This window comes from Macrotis lagotis, chromosome 7, assembly GCF_037893015.1.
Source record: "Macrotis lagotis isolate mMagLag1 chromosome 7, bilby.v1.9.chrom.fasta, whole genome shotgun sequence".
Taxonomy (NCBI): Eukaryota; Metazoa; Chordata; class Mammalia; order Peramelemorphia; family Peramelidae; genus Macrotis; species Macrotis lagotis.
This window is the reverse complement of record NC_133664.1, coordinates 144,083,051-144,102,008: the sequence shown is the minus strand read 5'-3', so window position 1 is coordinate 144,102,008 and position 18,958 is coordinate 144,083,051. Positions and strand designations below refer to the sequence as shown.

Here is an 18,958-nt window from a genome sequence, read left to right as displayed (position 1 = left end):
GAGGACTGGACTATTTCTTGACAAAAGTAATTCTATATTTGATCACTGATTGGTCCATCTATTTCCTGAAAAGTTGCTATGCTCAGTTTGGTTTGGTCAGCTATATTTAGGCAATTCATGTAAAACTTTCTTGATCATAACCAGTTTAGCCACCATGATCTAATCGAGGTTAACCCTGTTTAACAAGCTTTACTAATTCCAATGTTGGATCCTGGGGGGGGGGGGTGGTGAACAGGGGTTGAAATCCAGACCATCTACTGACTGACTGCCTCCAATATACCCCTTTGATCAGGGTACAAATCTTTGTTTCCTTCTTGAACACTTCTTCCATACTTTTCTTTTTTTTAATTCAATTTTATTTTCAGTTTCAGATTTTCTCCATGCCCCTTGCCCACTCAATGAGAAGGCAGGAAAATGAAAGCCCCATTACAAATACCATTATTTTGTTTTTTCAAGGTTCACTTTCCGATCTCTGATAACCCGAATAGAAGAGACATTCCTTTGGCCCTTTCACCCAATCTACACTTTATCCTTATGTGTCTATTAGTAGGTACTGGTATGAATATAAATAACCCACAATTTTCCTTGAAGTGACTTCTTTGAAATAAGAATATGATTCCATTGTCTTCTTATTGGCAACTCTCTTGAGGGTAAGATACCAAGAGTGAACACAACAAGCATTCAAAAGATCATAAGCCCAGCAGTTTATTAGGCATATAAGCCTGCCCCAAGGGCAATGATCACAAATGGTGTACAGGTATGATGAACCATGACCAAGAACTCAGATCTCTATGACTGTGCCCTTATATCTATTTCTGGGTATATTTACAGTGATGGAGTCCTTTGAAGCTTTCAATTAGCAGACCATCTGGGCTGTATCCTCCTCCCCCATTATCAAACATAAGAACATTGTGATTGGCAAACTTTGTTAACATGGCTAATCTGAATTAGATAAATGATGATAGCTAAATTGGTCATGATCTGGAGAGCTTTGTGTTAATAGCTGAAATGGGTACAAAGGAACTTCTCAGTAAAAAGATCAGTTAATCATTGGTCAAACATGGGATCACTTCTGTCAGGGAAGACCTAGAAATAGTCCAGTCCTCATAGCTCACTACTGTGGCAACCTATTTATGGTCACGCTGATTCTCCAAATCAAGGTCTTAGTCATTGGGACTCAGGTCCTTCGTCTGTCTGAGTAAGTTATAACTGCTTTATAATGAACTTTCCAAAATAATATAGTATCATTTCATTTTTTAAAAGAAAATTACAGGAGGAATTATTCTATAAAAGGCATTATTACTGAGATTTTCTGGTGCATGTGCAGAGTGCCTCAGATGGCATTTCTCTATGTGATGAGACTGGGAGGCTGCTACTGGGAGAGTCAGGATGACATGTAATGAAAATGGCTTGCATAATGGAAAGTAGAGAATGCACAGATATGGGGGCAGCTAGGTGGCACAGTGGATAGAACACTGGCCCTGGAGAAACAGAGACCCAAAGAGGTTCCAATTCTCTTTGCCAGGCCAACATGGTGCCTTGATACCTGCTCACCTGCTTCTGTGTGGCCTCACTCAATAGCAGTCGATTTAGAGAGGGTCTATTTTCTTGCCTGGGGGGTCAGCCCCCTCCCCTTGAACTGCCTGCATATGGACCTGAGTTCAGATCTGACCTCAGACACTTGATAATTACCTAACTCTATGATCTTGGGCAAGTCACTTAATCCCACTGACATGCAAAAAAAAAGCAAAATAAAAAAGGAGAATACATATATATTCTGGAACTGGTTCTAGCTTACTAATTACATGGTGAAGGGGAGGCTTCAGGAGCATTTAAAAGGCTCTGAGAACAGAGAAGCCTAAAGGACTAAAGGCCTAGTAGACCCAGAGCTGTGACCCTTTCAGCCATAGTTAGAGATTATGTTGTAAGATGAAAGGTTTTGGGGTATTGTCCATTTTGAAGTCATGTAGCCTAAGAAATTTATTTTAGACCTTCGTTTCTATTCTTTTCTACTCCAGAAAATCAAGTGGAAATTCTGTGACTTTGTGGGATTTAGAAAGCTCCTGAGGGTTCTTTGGCATTCCAGAGTTCAATAGTATACCAGGCTGAGTTTTGAAGCCAGTTTAGCATCAATGAGTCAAGCAGCAGAGAGTGATTTTATGAATACATACCCACCAGTGGAAGTTGAAGTGAAGACCAATCTGGCAAATGTACTACAACTGGACATGAACTTTGTGGGACCAATGCTGTATGAGCTAGGCTGATTCTGCTCCTCCTATATACTGAATGCCATCCCCAGATACTGAGGGTATTTTTTCTTTTGCATTTGTTTGTTATATCTTTGAAATAAGTATTCTAGGGGCAGCTAGGTGGCACAGTGGATAGAGCACTGGCCCTGGAGTCAGGAGTACCTGAGTTCAAATTCGGCCTCAGACAATAATAATTACCTAGCCATGTGGCTTTGTACAAGCCACTTAACCCCATTAGTCTTGCAAAAAAAAAAAAGAAATAAGGTTTCTTTTGTAAAAACTATTTAAAGCTAAGTGCTTCAATGGATCTGGAACCTAATATTGAGAAGAACACAGATGGTAGGGACATGAACTAATGAGATACTCTAAAACCCTGAGAGGTAGATACAGCAGCTTGTCTGTAGGAGAATAAGCCAGGGTGTATTTAATATATATAACAAAAAGGGAGGAACCATGTGCTAAAGCAAAAATGACAAGCACCTTATAAATGACCATTCATCAAAGAGCTTGAGAAAAAGGAGGAAAAAAACTGGGCTAAGACTTATATGTCTTCAGATTAATCTTTTAAAACATCTCTCTCATCATGGCATTTTTCTGCTCAGTGATTTTTTTTTTTTATTTTTTCAAGGCAATGGAATTAAGTGGCTTGCCTGACGCCACATGGTTAGGTAATTTTTAAGTGTCTGAAGCTGCATTTGAACTCAGGTACTCCTGACTCCAGGGCCAGTGCTCTATCCACTGCGCCACCTAGCTGCCCCATGCTCAGTGGTCTTTTAACTGTTTCCCATTGCCTACAAAGTGCAAACTCCTTAATTTGGTTTCCAAGGTTCCTCTAAATCTAATGTCAATCAATCTTGCCAAGTATAACCTTTGTATCAGAGATGTTCATAACATTTAACCCTTCCTTCAACATATTTGTTATTTTATATTTAATAACTATTTTATGAGTCATATTCACCTCATCCCTGAGCTATATTATTACTTTCCTGATGCAAAACAAAATTTTGAACCTCCTTTCTAACTCTCAGGAACCCAGGTCTATACTCCTTACATACTGTTTAATAAATGTTTGTTCAGTTGAATTAAATATCTACAATATTCAAGAGTTAGAGCAACTAGGATGGTGTAATGGATAGACTGCCAAACTTGGAGTTGGAAGATTCTTCTTGAGTTCAAATGAATGTGGCCTCAAACAATTATTAGTGTAACCCTTGGCAAATCACTTAATCCCATTTGCTTCAGTTTCCTCATCTGTATAATGAGCAAGAGAAGGAAACAACAAACCACCCCAGTGTCTTTGCCAAGAAAACTCGAAATGTGCTCACCAAGAATTGGATACAACTGAAAACATTCAATAATATACAAGAAATGGTCTTCAGATTTACTTAATTATATGATATGCCTGTAGATGTCACTAAGACCTTACCTCAAGATGCTAATATTTGTGGGAGAGGAGGGAGTAGGAGGGATGTGTTTCTTTGGATCACATACCTGGTCCCAGCATTATGATACCCCTTTTCTGGAGCCAACTTTTCCCTCCTTTTTACCTACCCCATCGTTTTTTTTTTTTCTCCTGGGAGTTGAGGAAGAGAATCAAGGATTATTAGATGTACTATAGGATTGTGGGGAATGTTTGAAAGATGATCACTCCTCTCCTGGTAGGACTGTTTAGGACTCTGTAATTCTTGGCTCAATATCCTATCCCTAACTTGAGAAATCTCTTCAGTGGACAAGTTATGGAGTTGATACTGATGATCTACCTGCAAAACCCCATGACTACAAGAAGCTGTGCTAAAACTAAAGAGAAATTTTCTTTTAAAACTAAAGAGAGGGGTGGCTAGGTGGTGCAGTGGATAAAGTACTGACCCTGGAGTCAGGAGTATCTGGGTTCAAATCCAGTCTCAGACACTTAATAATTAACTAGATGTGTGGCCTTGGGCAAGCCACAACCCCATTTGCCTTGCAAAAAAACCCCAAAAAACTAAAGAGAGATTAACAAGCACTACATCTTCTACGAGTTACCATAGCAACTTCAAATTTCCTATGGGTATTGATGGGGTCTGTTCATAGGCCTAGCATCTTTATCAAAACTGAACATGCTGTACTATCTTAATGAATTGATTAAATTTTGCATCAAAAGAGAATTATTATCACAAAATTTTAAGAAATAAACAAAATAAAGTTTGGATATGTTATTATAAATAGTAAAAAACATCCATAATGCCAAAGTTAGCCCTAGTAGTTTTTACCTGGTAGGTAATTCACATCTTTACTACTCTCCCTTCCCTTGATAGAACCTGTCTAGGTCTCCCCCAGCTCTGTTATAGCCTAGCACAAACCTCCTGTGGAGGCCAATGACATCCTAACTACTATTATTTCTCTTTCAAGAAGTGATTGGTCTCTGCCCAGCCTGGTTGCATGGACTGATAACAGTGGGAGGTCAACAGATCAGAAGAAATGAAAAAATTAATCAAAGAAACTGGTAATCCTGTTTACTTTTGGTGGATATTCCTAAAAAAAAGACAAAGAAAGGAAACAAAGTACAGAAATTTGAGATAGGAGAAAGTAGTGTAGCATAATTTCCCCTTCCCTCAGCTTTTAATGCCTTTACTCCATAGATTGTCTTCTGTACAGACATCTACATATGCACACATTCCCATTTAGAAAACAAGAACCTGCAGCTCAGAGACTCACTTTTGTGTGTGTTTTTTTCAGTGCTTAGCATAGTGCTTGGGACTTATTAGGCACTTAATATATTTTGATTGATTGATGGATGAATTAATAAGAGCTGTGCTGCATTTTGGCCAATTTGTCCTTTTTGATTTCAAAAGACCACACAGTGAGTGGCATGAAGGGAAGAAAAATCTGTCCCCCATTATGGCTCTCTGAGTTCCTACCAGATGTGAGATTATGATAGTTTGGGCACCAAAATTATTCAGCTTTTAGCTAGTGTACCTGTATAGTTATCAATTAATGCACTTTTCAGAATGTGCCTTAAGCTCCTTTAGGAAACTATTACTTTAGGATGAATTAAAAAAAAAAAGGTATTACCATCTCCTAGAGAATACAGAGGTATTTTGTATTATTGACTCTATGGCTGGTCCATAAGTCATTCCCTTAAAATTGGGGTGGAGAGTAAACGTGTGTAGGAAACTTCAGGATGAGGGAATTCTCTCTACCAATACAGGTAGGCACCTTATTGACAAGTTGTTTTCTAGAGTTGCCTAGAACATTGAGAGGTTAAATGCAAGTTATGATGTTTGCCCTTTGTTCTCAAAGAAGATTATGAAATCAGGTAGGTGATGATTTGGGGGGGGGGGCTGTGCTAAGCCATCAGCCACACTTTCTCCTCCAGAGCCATCAGGATCCAGTGGCTAGATATGAATCAGGTTGACTGGAGATGGTCTTATATGCAAGTCAATAAGGGTTAAGTGACTTGTCAGGGTCACACAGCTACTAAGCTTCTGAGGGTGAGATGCAAGCTCCCATCCTCTTGACTCTAAGGTCAATGCTCTAGCTACAGAGCCATCTGGCTTCTTCAGTGATCTATTGCTTCCAGTCCTGCTAGTAAACTAGGGTTGATGAAGGATCTGTTGAAGGAAGCTCTCTTGGAAGAGGAGGAGGCATTACCTAGTCTGTAGCTTTTATATTAACTGCTATACTTCTCACAGAAGTACCCTCACAATTGCCAGTTGTGAGGAGGTGCTGAGATACAATGAATGACCTATACCCTAAGACCTACTTGGACTTATTCAAATTGTCTTTATCTCATTCTGAAAATTAACAATTAAAAACTGACTCCATCTTGATATCCTTGTTCATGTCCAGTGATCAGCTTTCCAATGTATTGTCACATTGGTCTATTTTTTAACAAACTCCTTTTAATTCTCTTTGTCCTAAGTTTTTCATTGTTGATCAGGGCAAAAGTCTAAACAAAGGCTTTTCCTTTTAATATGATTTATTCAGTGCCACAGTGTCATAGGTCATCCTTGATCTTAGAGCTTGACTTTGAGACTGACTCTTTATTTAACCTCTAGTGTCACAATATGGTATAATCTAGGATTATGAAGCTAGCACTTGAAGTTAGAGGTAACACTGACTTTCTGGGCCCTGTAATCTACTGTATCCTATAGAATTTCTTTTAATTTACCTCTTTCCTCTTATTGGTGCCCACCTGTGTTCCATGCCTGAACCTTTACCCTCTTGCTCGCCTAAACCTTTACTTCTCCTGTTCTGAAATTCCAGATGAGTATTTTGTGTTTCCAATTTAAAAAAAAACAACAACTAGATTAGGCTAAATGAACTCATCTCCCTGAGAAACTTCCTCTACAAATGCAGATTCCCATCTTCTGGGCAATTTACAATCTTAGAGAATTTCCTGGGTACTAAAATATTAAGTCCCTTGTCCAGATTTTCAACCACTGTGTATCAGATGTGAGACTTGAATCCAAGTCTTTCTGACTACAAGGCTAGCTTTCTATCCACTACGTGGAGAGACAGACAGACAGGCAGGCAGGCAGAGGCAGAGACAGAGTGAAAGAGGAATGGGAGGATAGGTGAAAAATAGTTTTTATGGCCTTTAAAAAAGTGTGTCATTGAAATATACTGTTTTTGTTAATAGGTTGACTAGGATTGTACTTTTCACCCTTCCCTCCAGCACTATGTAGAGGGGAAAATTAAATCAATATATCTCAATAGGGGCAACTAGATACAATTAGTGGATTCACCATGCCAAAGAAACTGGTATCAACCCCAAAGTATCTTTTTCAAAAAGCTGACTTGACTCTAATTTGTATGCTCAGGCAGGTGAAGAAAATTCCTTTACCTAAGATTGTGCCTCAGGCAATCCTTCTCTTTGAGCCTAAAGATATAATCCCACCTAGCACTTTATCACCTCAGGCCAATCTAAATGAAGTTTCATTTCCAAGAACTGAACCAATACAGGACTCAAAAGATATCAATGACACAAAAGCATATCTTATTTTTTGAGTGAGTTTTTCACAAGTAGTTTTTATGCTATGAAAAACTATTATTAAATTATAGGTGAGTTCTTGCTTCTTTGAAATCTTTGATGGAAATAATAGATGATAACAGTACTTGATGAGAATTATGTCAAGCTAAACAAAAAACCTCAATCTGTTCTCTATCCGTTAGATTTCCCAGAGCATTCTTTTATTTTTTTGGAAGGTTGAGGGAGGAAATTTGTGATTTTTATCAGCATAGGGAGCTCCTGGGAATGAAACTACCTCCATCAAAAGAGATAATTTATAATTTTGAAAGCTGCAAGAGGACACTGGGTGGTAAATGATTTTTCCATGGTCATAGTAATATAGCCAGTAGGTGTCAGAGGTAGGGTTTGACCCCAGATCTTCCTGATTCCAATGTCATCCTTCTGTCTACTCTACCATGCTGATTCTCCAGACAATCATGTTATTTTTCTAAATATAATTTTGGTTTATATTAGGAAAAATATCAGTCAGCCAATAAATATTTATGAAGTGTTTACAATATGACAGGCATTATGCTAAATGCCTAGGGTTAAAAAGAGATTCAAAACACAGTCCTTGGCCTCAAGGAGTTTCCAGTTTAAAACAACTATGACCAATACAAACCATATAAATTTGAAGTAATCAACAGAGGAAACACACTAAAATTAAGGAAGATTGGGAAAGACTACTTGCCAGAAGTAGAAGGCCACCAAGAGGCAGATGCAGAGAGAGAGATGATTCTGATTGGGGAACAGTGCATGTGATGGAAAATGGAATGTTTTGTGTGAGGAAGAGCAAGAAAGCCAGAGTCACTGGGTTGTAGATCACATGATGGGGTTTAAGGTGTAAGAAGACTACAAAGATGGGGGGGGGTGCAGGTTAAAATAAGACTTGGAATGTCAAACAGAATTTTACTGGAGGTGACAGGGAATTTACTAATGGTAAGGGAGAGGCATGATTAGAGCTGTAATTTAGGGAGATGACTTTGGCAGATGAATGTAGGAAGGACTAACGTTGGAAAGATTTGTGGGAGGGAGACTAACCAGCAGGCTATTACAATAGTACAAGAATGAGGAGATAATGAATTTTACTAGGGTAGAGTGCTGATAGTGTCAGATTAAAAAAGAAAGCATATTTGAGAGATGTTATGAAGGTAAAATTAGCATACTTAGACAACAGATTATATATAAAGAATGAGAGAGAGCAAGGAATGGAGAATGATATCTGGTTGTGAAACTCAGTAACTGGGAGGATGGCTGTACCCTTTATGGTCATAGAACAGAAGAGGGGAAGGTTTGAAGGGAAATATACTGAGTTCAGTTTTTGATATATAGGATATCTACAGGACATTGAGTTAGAGATGTCCAGTAGGCAGCTGGAGATGGATGACTAGAGAGAGATTAGGGCTGGAGAAATAGATTTGAGAATTATGCACAGAGATGATAATTGAATTCATGGGGATTGATGAGATCACTAAGTAAAATAATGTAGAGAGAGAAGAGAAGTGAGCGATACTCACAATTAGAGGGTATGACCTGGAAGAAGATCCAGCAAAGAAGACTGAGAAGAAGCAGTTAGGTAGGAAGAGAACTGAGAGAAAGCAATATCATAAAAACCTAGAAAGAGGAGAATATCAGTAGAAAAGAGAGAGGTCAAGGAGGATGAGGATCAAGAAAAAGCCATTAGACTGTGATTAAGAGACTGTTAACAATTTTGGAAGAGCAACTTTGAATGATGCAAATTATGTATCCTGGATTGTGAGATAATTTGATTTGATTTTTCGTAGCAATTGCTATATGTTCTTTGCCTTAGTTTTAGTTGGAAATGACTTGAGAAGCAGTCTAGTAATATAAATAAATAGTAAGATGGCCTTGGCATTAGAAAGAACTGAATTCAAGCCCACCCCCTGATACATACTGGCTTTTTGATTCTGGACAAGTCACTGAAACATTCAGTGATCAAAGGCAATTCTCTGATTCACTAAATTTACCTTCACATTAGCCATTCCTCATGCCAATGAAAGCACAGATACTGCCCAAAAAATAAATGTAGGCATAGAGATAGGCTGCATATGTGCCACAGACTCAACTCCATTGTCCTGTAAATCTTTGAAGCACTTAAAGTAACATTTTCTGGCAATGACTCTAGGCAAGGGGGAAAAATCTAGTATGACAATTAATGGGCCAGTTTTCATGATCTTTGTAAAACTAAAGATCATTTATGGAATTGTGAGGCCAATAGTCCTGTTTAGCTCAGGCATTCTATAAGTTATTTTATCATTTAGGCAGGAGGTAAACACCTCATGGTTCACCCAGCTTTATTAAAGGCTTACTGTTTGGGGAAGTTTCAATTTCCATGGAGATGAACATTAGAGTCGTGGTTCATAATTTTATGGTCACTATGACAACTATGAACTTTTTAAAGGAATTTCTGAATCTACAAACAAAAGTAGCAATATATGAGATCCAACTTTAAATGAGTGTAGGAATAAAGATGGGGAAATAATTCTATTTTTCTTGCCTTAAGTCTTATGACTGGGAATAGAAATCTTAAAGCTAGAGGCAACATGGTATTGTGAAAAGAGGACTAGGAGTTGGAAGGTATGAATTTTAGTTCTAACTCTGCCATTCGTTAGTAGTGTGACTTTGGAAGTTTCTTAACCTCTCTGGATCTCAGTTTTTCATTCAATAAAAAGTAAAAATTAAAGTGGATGATTCACCAAATCCCTCTCAGTTATAAAAACTCTACAACTCTCTTCTATGAGGATTGCCAGGAAATAATTTTATTTGCTTTATCATATAGTATTGATCCAATAATAATAATAACTAGCATTTATATAGTACTTTAAGATTTGCAAAACATTCTACAACTACCTCATTACAAACCTGGGAAGGTAAGTGCTATTATTATTCACATTCTATTGAAGAGGAAACAGATAGACAAAGGATTCAAAGTCTACCACAGCTAAGGCTGGAATTGAACTCAGATCTTCACTCCAGGTGCAGGACTCTTTCTTTGCTCCACTGAGCTGCCTGAGTAAAACCCATTAAGTACATGGCAGAAAATGAATTATCTTGACAAATACTAATGATTTGTTTCTTCCCAAACTTCCCAAAGTGTATAGATGCTATTTATAAATCATTTTGGGTAGTGTTCTATAATGAATTGGATGAGTGGGTGTTAGAATTATCTCAGTTTAGTTGTGTAACCTCGAGTGGTTTACCTTACACCCATCTTTTTTTTTATTTCCAATTTGTCTATATGCAATATGGGGCAAATATAATTCCTCACTGATACATTTAAGAGGAATGTAAAAGACTAATGATTGACTTATTAATAAATTATTCTTTATCATCCTTTATTAAATTCAGAATGTTTTAAGTTCCACAGTGGACCTACAAAAGAAACTGCCTCTATTTTAGAGGTTATATTACTTTGGGATCAAAAATGAGAACTATTTATGTGATTTATAATGATAGCTCACTTGATTTTTTCACTACACCCCCTTGAGATACATTGTGTAAGCGTTATCATCTTATTTTAGAGATGAGGCAAGGGAGGGTTTCCTCAGAGGGTTGAATGACTTACTTATTGCTACACAGAAGTGGGTCAATAAGTAAGAGTTAGAACTCACACTCTGATCTTCTTACTCCATGTTTAGTGTCCTAGCCTCTCAATATTGAAAAGGATCAAAAGCTACAAGGGGGCCCCAAACTACTGGATCTAATACTTCCCTTTTATAGTTGAGGAAACTGAGGCACAGGGCAATTAAATGACTTGCTCAAAGTCACATAGGTAGTAAACATTTGAGGTCCTCCAACATCAGAGCTAATGCTCTTTTCACTATAACAGACTCTTTTCAATATTCATACTTCACTATTATACCATTCTGAGGGTTAATACAATAATACTATTCTAAATAGAGATGGGTATGTACTAGAATAAAATAGAAATGACTTCCTTATCTATACCTATTGCCCTGACTTCTCTTCCTAGAACCAGACTTCCACTGCTGACTCCCTACAGCAGAGGTATCAAAACTGAAGTCTATAAAACTCGCGACTGTTGTCAGAACTAAATTAAACTGTAACTGGGAAATGTTTAACAAAATCAATAAAAATGAATTACAATATAGTGTTAATTTGTGATTTTCTAAATCATTGTGAGACCAGCAGAGATCCATATCTATTTCTCTGGCATATAGTATGCACTCTAGTATTTCCCATAACTAAAATATAATCTGGCTAGGATCCAAAATAGACAAGTATTATTACTAAATTCTGCATTCTAGTGGATCATGACTCAGGAAAATTCCCCAGTGTATAATTATTCTTGCAATAGTTTTCCCCATTCATTTCTTTGTATTTTCCCCTTTTTTGTTTGTAGCAAATTTTTTCCTTTCCTTTTCTTTGTAGCTAAATTTTCTTTTGTTTCAAATAATACTTTTGTCTGAAAGGGGGGAAAAAAACTGCTGAAGTGAGGCAGATAGTTTAACAGCAAATAAAAGCTGAATGCAACAAATGTAAATTGAGACTTCAAAGCATGACACAGGACAGTAATAAGCTGGGACTGGTGATGAGTGATTAGCATTACAATAATTTTGGAGATTTTGGTGATGTTTGATGAGCTGGCAGTTTTCTTTTCTTATACATAGATGTTCACTAAATACTTGTGAATTTGATTTGGCTTTGATTTTATAATTTCACTGTATACCTTTTTTGAAGATTTTAAATTGCATTTATTATATACATTTATAAAATAATCACGTACCATACCACCTTTACTGAAATCTAAGTAGCTTACGCAGAGGTACATTTGACATCAATTTCTAAAATAAAATATTTAGGTCACAAGTAAAGAAGGGAAAATTACAAATGGGATTTCAATGTTTGGCCTGGAGTAATGAATTGTATAACTCTTATGTTAAACATAACATTTCTCTAAAACTCATTCTACATATAGATTGGAGGAAATGGGTCTTTGGAAACTGAACCCTAGGAATAATTAAAAATGTATGGATAAAAGATGTTTCCACAGACAAAAAGGTTTAAGTCATAAAAATACAAACAAAAAACTTCTGTGAATACGACCTATGATCTCTGATCAGATAGGTTGGTTCCTTTTTTTAATATATGGAATGAAGAAGAATTTCTACTGAACTGATATAACCCTTCATGGCATGAGGTATTAGTTAACCCTTGCTTTGAAGGAAGACTGTCACCTAATCCTATGAACACTATTTTTGAATAAATTTATTCACAGAGAAAAAATTAAAGTGCGGAAAATCATTCATCCTCCCAGAATTTTCTGCAGCATTTCACACTACTGATCACCCTCTATTAGCTTTCATTTCTATCCTGAATAAAGGAATGCCATAGTCTCTGGTTTCTCTGCTTAGATTTCTAACTACTACTTCTCTCTTTTGATGTTCATTCTTTTTTCCTATCACTTAAAACATGTACTTCTTAAGGGTCTGCCCTCATTCCTCTTAATTTCTCTCTCCCATAGCAATATTTCCCCACAGCTTCAAATCTCACATTTACAGAGAAAACTTCTAAGTCTATATAGGCAGCTCAAATCTCTTTTTGTTAGCCCTTGATCTGCATTAATAATTGCCTCCATCTGGATGCCCCATCAGCATCTTAAGCACATTGTTGCAAAACCACATTCATTATATTTCTTCCAAAATCCAATTTCACTATTTCTATCAGTGGCATTATTTGTTCAATGTGCCATGTTCAAACCTTGGTGGATCTCTGACTTTTTTTCCTTTCACGTCTTATATTCAGTTACTTGCCAAGTTATTTGAATTCTGCTTTAACAAAATTTCTCCCTATGCTCTATTCAAACTACCACCTAATGCAAACTCTGGTTACCAACCCTAGAAGACTACTAGAAAATTATTTGCTTGTTTATTTTACAAGTTTATTTTCTCCTCTCCAGCCCTCCCAGACCCCAAATAATTAAAAAAAGAAAACCCTCACTACAAATATGCACAATCCATCAAAACTAATTCATTCATTCATTGGCTGTGTCCAAAAAAAAAAAGCACTTCTTTTTTCTGCACTCTAACCCATCCTTTGTCTGGCAGAGGATACACAAGTTATGTTTCATCTTCAGTTCTTTAGATCATTGTTTATCATCACCAAAATAACTTATTAATCATTTCTTGCTATTTCCACTCATTTTCCTCTCCAAACTTTCATACTACTGCCTATCTTTACAAAAAGATGTCATCATTCCTCTGTACATTACAGTTCAATGACTCCCTTTTGAATGAAGTTCAGAATCATTTCTCTGTCATAAAGCCCTCCATAATTTAAAACCACTCTTCTCCACATACTCAAGATGCTAGCTAAATTGGACTGCTTGCTATCCTTGTATATAACCTGTACTTTCCAATACCTGTGTCTTTACTCATGACTTGCTATCCCCATATATAACCTGTACTTTCCAATACCTGTGTCTTTAGTCATTACATCTCCTATGCATGGAATGCCTTGCCTTCCTTATTATGTTGAATTCCTACCTAGTCTTTAAATTTCAACTTCCTCCAGGTAACTTTCTGTGATTTACTTTGATGGTGACAACTTCCTCATTTGTTCCTCCAAAAGTACTTTTCTTGCACCTCTGGTATACTTATGTATTACTTTATACCTAGCATAGATAGCATGTTTTCTGCTAGACTATAAGTTATATGATCAGCATGGAACTGTGTTTCATCTAATTTTTTTTCTTCTATTATATACAAAACACAGAGTTCTGCCTATGTAGGAGATAGAGCACTAAACACATAGTCAGGAATTAACTGACTTAAAATCTAACCCTAGACGCTTATTTGGAAGTGTTCCTCATCTATAAAATAAGCTAAGAGAAGGAAATAGCAAATTACTCCAGTATTTTTGTCAAGAAAACTTCAAATGGGGACATAAAGACTAGGGGACATGATAAACAACAGCAACAAAATGAATGAGTTCATTAGTTTTTTTCCCTAAAGTTAAGCTTTTCCTAGGGAAAGGATAAAGTGGGGAAACATCCCTCCTAACTTCCTTTTAATGGTATAGGCACTACTACTACCACCCTTCTAGTTGTTCAGGTTCACAACCTAACTGGAGTTATTCTCAACTTTTCATTCTTCCTGTCCTTCCCATTTCCCTGCCTGTCCAATTATGCATCTCTTTTCTTCTCTCTGCTGATATAGATAGAATCCTACTCCAGATCTTCATAACCTTTTGCTATGGAACTACTGAAATATATGTTCCTTATTGGTCTCCTTGTGGCCTTCAATTCATTTCCACACAGGTGCCAAATTGATATTCCTAGAGCTGACCATGCCACTCCCCTGATCAAGAAGTTATACTACTTACATTTTCTTTAGGATAAAATTAAAACTCCTTATTTTAACTTTAAAGCCCTTCATGATCTTTGACTCTAGCTTATTTTTCTGGTGTGATTTCATAATACTCCCCTCACATACATATTGCATTCCAGCCAAACTGGATTGCTTGCTGTTTGCCATCTAGGGAATTCCATTTCCCTGCCTTGGTGAGTCGGACAAGCTGTCTTCCTAGTCTGGAACATTCTTCCTCTTCAGATGGCCAATTACCTCAGGAATTGGAACTCAGCTGCCATCTCAGACAAAAGGCCTTTCCTGATCTAAACAGTGCTACTGTTTTCCCACCCACTAACATTACTTTATATTTATATGTGTACATGTTGTTCCCCCTCATTAGAAAATGAATTCTTAAAGGATAACAATGGTTTTGATTTTGTCTCTCTTTCCTTCCCACTTTACCCTTTTTTTCTGTAACACCAAGTCACATAGTACTTTTGAACAGACTATTAAAATAAGGAAAATTCTCAAAATAAATAAAATCTTCAATTAAAAAATAAAATAAGGAAAATTGAGTGTATTATTCTAGGCCCAACATTGAAATCTTATTCTTTACTCTTGAATTAAATATTTTTTATTTTAGGAATTGATACCTATGCCCAAAGCTACTTATATATTAAGCAGCACATGTTTATGTATAGTAGTACAAATAATAAGTAGTACACAATGGACATTTAATATGTGTCAATTAAAATTCCTGGAAAAAAAGATGTAGGTGTCAGAGAACTGAAAAGCATGCCACTAAAATTTGAAAAAAAAATGATGCCCACTGAGGGATTTGGGGGAAAACACATTTGACAATTTTACTAAGAGTTAACTTTGTTATAGTCACTAATTGTTCTCAATCTTTTGGAGGATTTAAAGGCTCAAGTGCTCTGTCTGAATGCCAAATAAGCTCATATAGTCAAATGCAGCCTGATAAAAATGAAACTTAAACCTCTTACCAATCAAGACTTTAAAATTTTTTTTTATTTTTAGTTTTTTGCAAGGCAAATGGGGTTAAGTGGCTTGCCCAAGGCCACACAGCTAGGTAATTATTGTCTGAGGCTGGATTTGAACTCAGGTACTCCTGACTCCAGAGCCAGTGCTCTATCCACTGCGCCACCTAGCTGTCCCCCAATCAAGACTTTTTAAAAAAATTTTTCCTTACAATAGAGGTCCTAGTATGGAATAATTATATGCTTACTTCTGACTTTTACTAAATGTAGATTTTAGCTCATATTTGTCTTTGTTACTATTTATTAGATATGAATGTGGTAAAGTTTTGATTTATTATATTTAATGTGATAAAGTATTGTTTCTTATTGGAACATTTGCCAAAGATATTAAAAAAAATCTACCTTAAGAGTCAGAGCAGATGGCCCAGGTCACTGGGATTTTGATGTGATAGTAAAGTCAAGAGAATTGAAGACATGGAGTAAGATCATGGGTACTAAGAGATTTTGAAAAAAACTGTAGCTAGAAAGGCAAAGATCAGAACTGGTTACAAGTAGCACAACTAAAGCTTCCAGATATGATTGATATAGAAGAGGTTTTTTTAAGGGAGGGGCAGTGTAGAGACAAAAAAGCTAAGTCATGAGATAGTCTAGATAGAATCAACCAAGGTATGCTTAGTAAGCTAGAGGCAGTGAAGGGCAAGTACCAGGAATAGCCAGGGAACAGAAACGATAATGCAAGGGATTTGTGGAGAAGAGAATGGAGTATGTTTGTAGGCAAATATAAAGGAGGTAGCCTTATTAGAAGAGACTGAAAATGCTTACAAAAGGATTCCTGATGCAAAATTCTGAAAGAAGGGGAAAGGTACTGAAAATGCTTACAAGAGAATTCCTGATGTAAAATCCTGAAAGAAGGGGAAAGGTAGAAAATCTAGGAAGTGGGTAGAGGGTTTAGCCTAAGTGAGGAATCAAATTTCCTCTTCTAGTTCCAAAGGAAAGAAAGCAGAAGGGAAGGGATCATTCATTTATTAAGTACCTATTACTACTGTTCTAAGCACAAATATTATCTAATTTGATCCTCACAACAACTCTGTGAGATAGGTACTCTTATTATTTACATTTTACAGATGAGAAACCTGCGGCAGACACAGAGGTGAAGTGGTTTGTGTAGAGTCAGACAGCTGTAAGGCATCTGATGCAGAATCATGATTGTAGCTGCTAGATCTTCAGAGGTTGGCCTCCAACCTCAGTTATCTTCTGTCACAAGTCGGCGTTCTGCAGCATTTCCTTCTAGCTTCACTGGACCTGCTGCCAGGTTGCCTGTGGGCAGCCTGGGTCACCCCCTGCCCACGATGAGGCGGAGGAGTGGGTGCGGTCTCTAGTGGAGGCTTCTGAGTGACAAATGTAGTGAAGCAGCCACGTGGGGGTCACATGTAAAAATACTGTCGAGGCTGGCTATTTATAACTTCACCAGCTGTTAAATTCTCCGAAGTCAGCCCAGGAATTGGCCAAGTAAACTGGCAACGGATTCTTAGAGGGGGGAAAAAAAGGAAATTTTCCTAAGGAACAAATAAAGCAATGAACTTGACCCAGTGCAGCCTGACACTCCCTACCTGAGTCAGAGGGAGGAGGCCCCGGGGCTCGCACCTCGTGACTGGCCAGAGACCCGGGGGGGGGCGGGCACGAGGTGGGAGTCACGTGGGTGAAGCCGGCCAGCCACGGAAAGAAGCTGGGGGGGGGCTCCTAGGAAGCGCCACGCTCCCAGAAACACCATCCCCCAGCATGCCGCGCAGCAACGACCGCCCGACCTTTAGGTTCCACCGGGCGCGTTGCAGGATGGGACTGGGAGTCTACGCTTCTGACAGAGCCGACCGGATACGGGGTGGCGAGGAGGAAGGGCCGATCGGTCCGTCCGGATTGGTCAGTCGGGGCAGAGGCCCCGCCCATAGATGGTGACGACACGCGGCCCCGGTACATAAGGCGCTGTGGCCCCCGACCGCCCCGCCTTAGCTCCCGCGCTAGAGAGAAACATGTATCGATTTCGCTCACAGCTCTTCACGGGGATTTCTGCTGCCGCCATCGCCCACTTTTCCCCTCGCCGTTTCTCGCCCTTGTTGTTAGCCGAAGATTTATCTCTCAGCCACCCGCCGCACAGACGCACGAGTAAAAAGTGCAGCTCCATCGGCTGATCCTCGCTGTACTTCCGGCTCCAGGCGGCACCGGGCGTCCCACGATGCCGAAGAATAAGAAGCGGAACAGTTCCCACCGCGGCGGCGGCACAGGAGCGGCGGCGGCGGCGGCGGCAGGTAAGGGCTGTCCTACCACCGGCATTCCCGGCGCTGGCGGCCTGCTCCACGCGTCGCCCCCCCGGGCAGGGCATTGTGGGAGTTGTAGTGCGGCTCCTCCGTAGCGTACGCGTCGGGGGCTGCCCCGGTGGAGGGCCGGAGAACTACCACTCCCGTCATGCCTCTGAGGCCGCGCGCCGCGGCCCCCCTCGCGCACAATGGCGAAGGCCATGGGGCACCCAGGGACAAGGGGCGGGGTGTGTGGTACGTCGGGCCCTTGAACCCGAGCAGGAAGCGGGCTGCTGGGAGGAAGGGAGTTTTCCCGGGACCAGGAAGGAGCTCGGACTGGGCACTCCCGCCCTCCCCTCCCCCACTCCCACTTCCAAAATGGAGTCTCGGGGGAATGTCCGCCGCCCGCGGGCCGGCACCTTCCCTCCCGGAGGCGGGATTCTGGGTTGCTTCTGGCCCTTCCCCCCGCCACCCCCCCCCCGTGCGTAGGAGCGGCCGGCGCCTGCGTCAGCCGGAAGGCGCGAGGTTCCTGCCCCCGGGCCCGTGACCTCCGCTGCCCCCTGACCCTCGACCCCGGGCTGCCCCGTCTGCCCGCGTTCCCGTCCCAAAACGTGCCCCTCTCCACCCCCTCGTCTCTGTTCTGCCCCCTGGGGCCCTTTCCCTGGTGGATTCTTGCAGTTTTAGACCGAATTCACCCGGAGTAATGACTTGAAGCAACGCTCGTCTCTACATTCATCCCCCACATAGTCTGAAAGCAAATAAAAAGAATAGGGACGAGCAGATGAGAAAGCCAAACCTGTAAAGATAATCGGAAAAAAAACCCCGCAAAGTTCTTCCCTTATTTGGAAACTGACGTATAAATAACATTCTTTTTATTCTCAGTTGACCAAATGGCTGGGAGACTTTGCTTTATTCATTATTTCTCTGTCTGGAGTTGAGTTACGGACATCCGAGCTAAACTGTCCTGTTCAGAACTAAACAATCTAAAACCAAAACACATCATTATCCTTCTGAGGTGTTATTAAGATGATTGTTTAAGTTTATCAGTCTTAAGTTTTGAAGGACTATCAATCAGTATAGGCATATAAATAAGTAAAGC

General features: G+C 39.3%; 2 protein-coding genes across 3 annotated transcripts in view; both read left to right on the top strand.

Annotated features, from left to right (window-relative positions):
- Window positions 1–1,181: 1,181 nt before the first annotated feature.
- IFRD1 (interferon related developmental regulator 1) overlaps window positions 1,182–18,958 on the top strand; it is a 47,823-nt gene continuing 30,046 nt past the window's right edge. The window contains exon 1 of one of the 2 annotated variants that reach the window (XM_074193889.1): window positions 1,182–1,198. Coding sequence is in view for 1 of the 2 variants with exons in the window: in XM_074193888.1 (XP_074049989.1) it covers window positions 17,799–17,871 (73 nt within the window). In the remaining variant the exon portion in view is untranslated. Of the gene's footprint in view, window positions 1,199–17,790; window positions 17,872–18,958 lie in introns of those variants that run through there. The other variant, XM_074193888.1, reaches the window with a different exon arrangement.
- LOC141493050 (uncharacterized) lies at window positions 17,479–17,754 on the top strand. The gene has a single exon (XM_074193892.1). The coding sequence runs from the start codon at window positions 17,596–17,598 to the stop codon at window positions 17,752–17,754; it is 159 nt and encodes a 52-aa protein (XP_074049993.1). The 5' UTR covers window positions 17,479–17,595.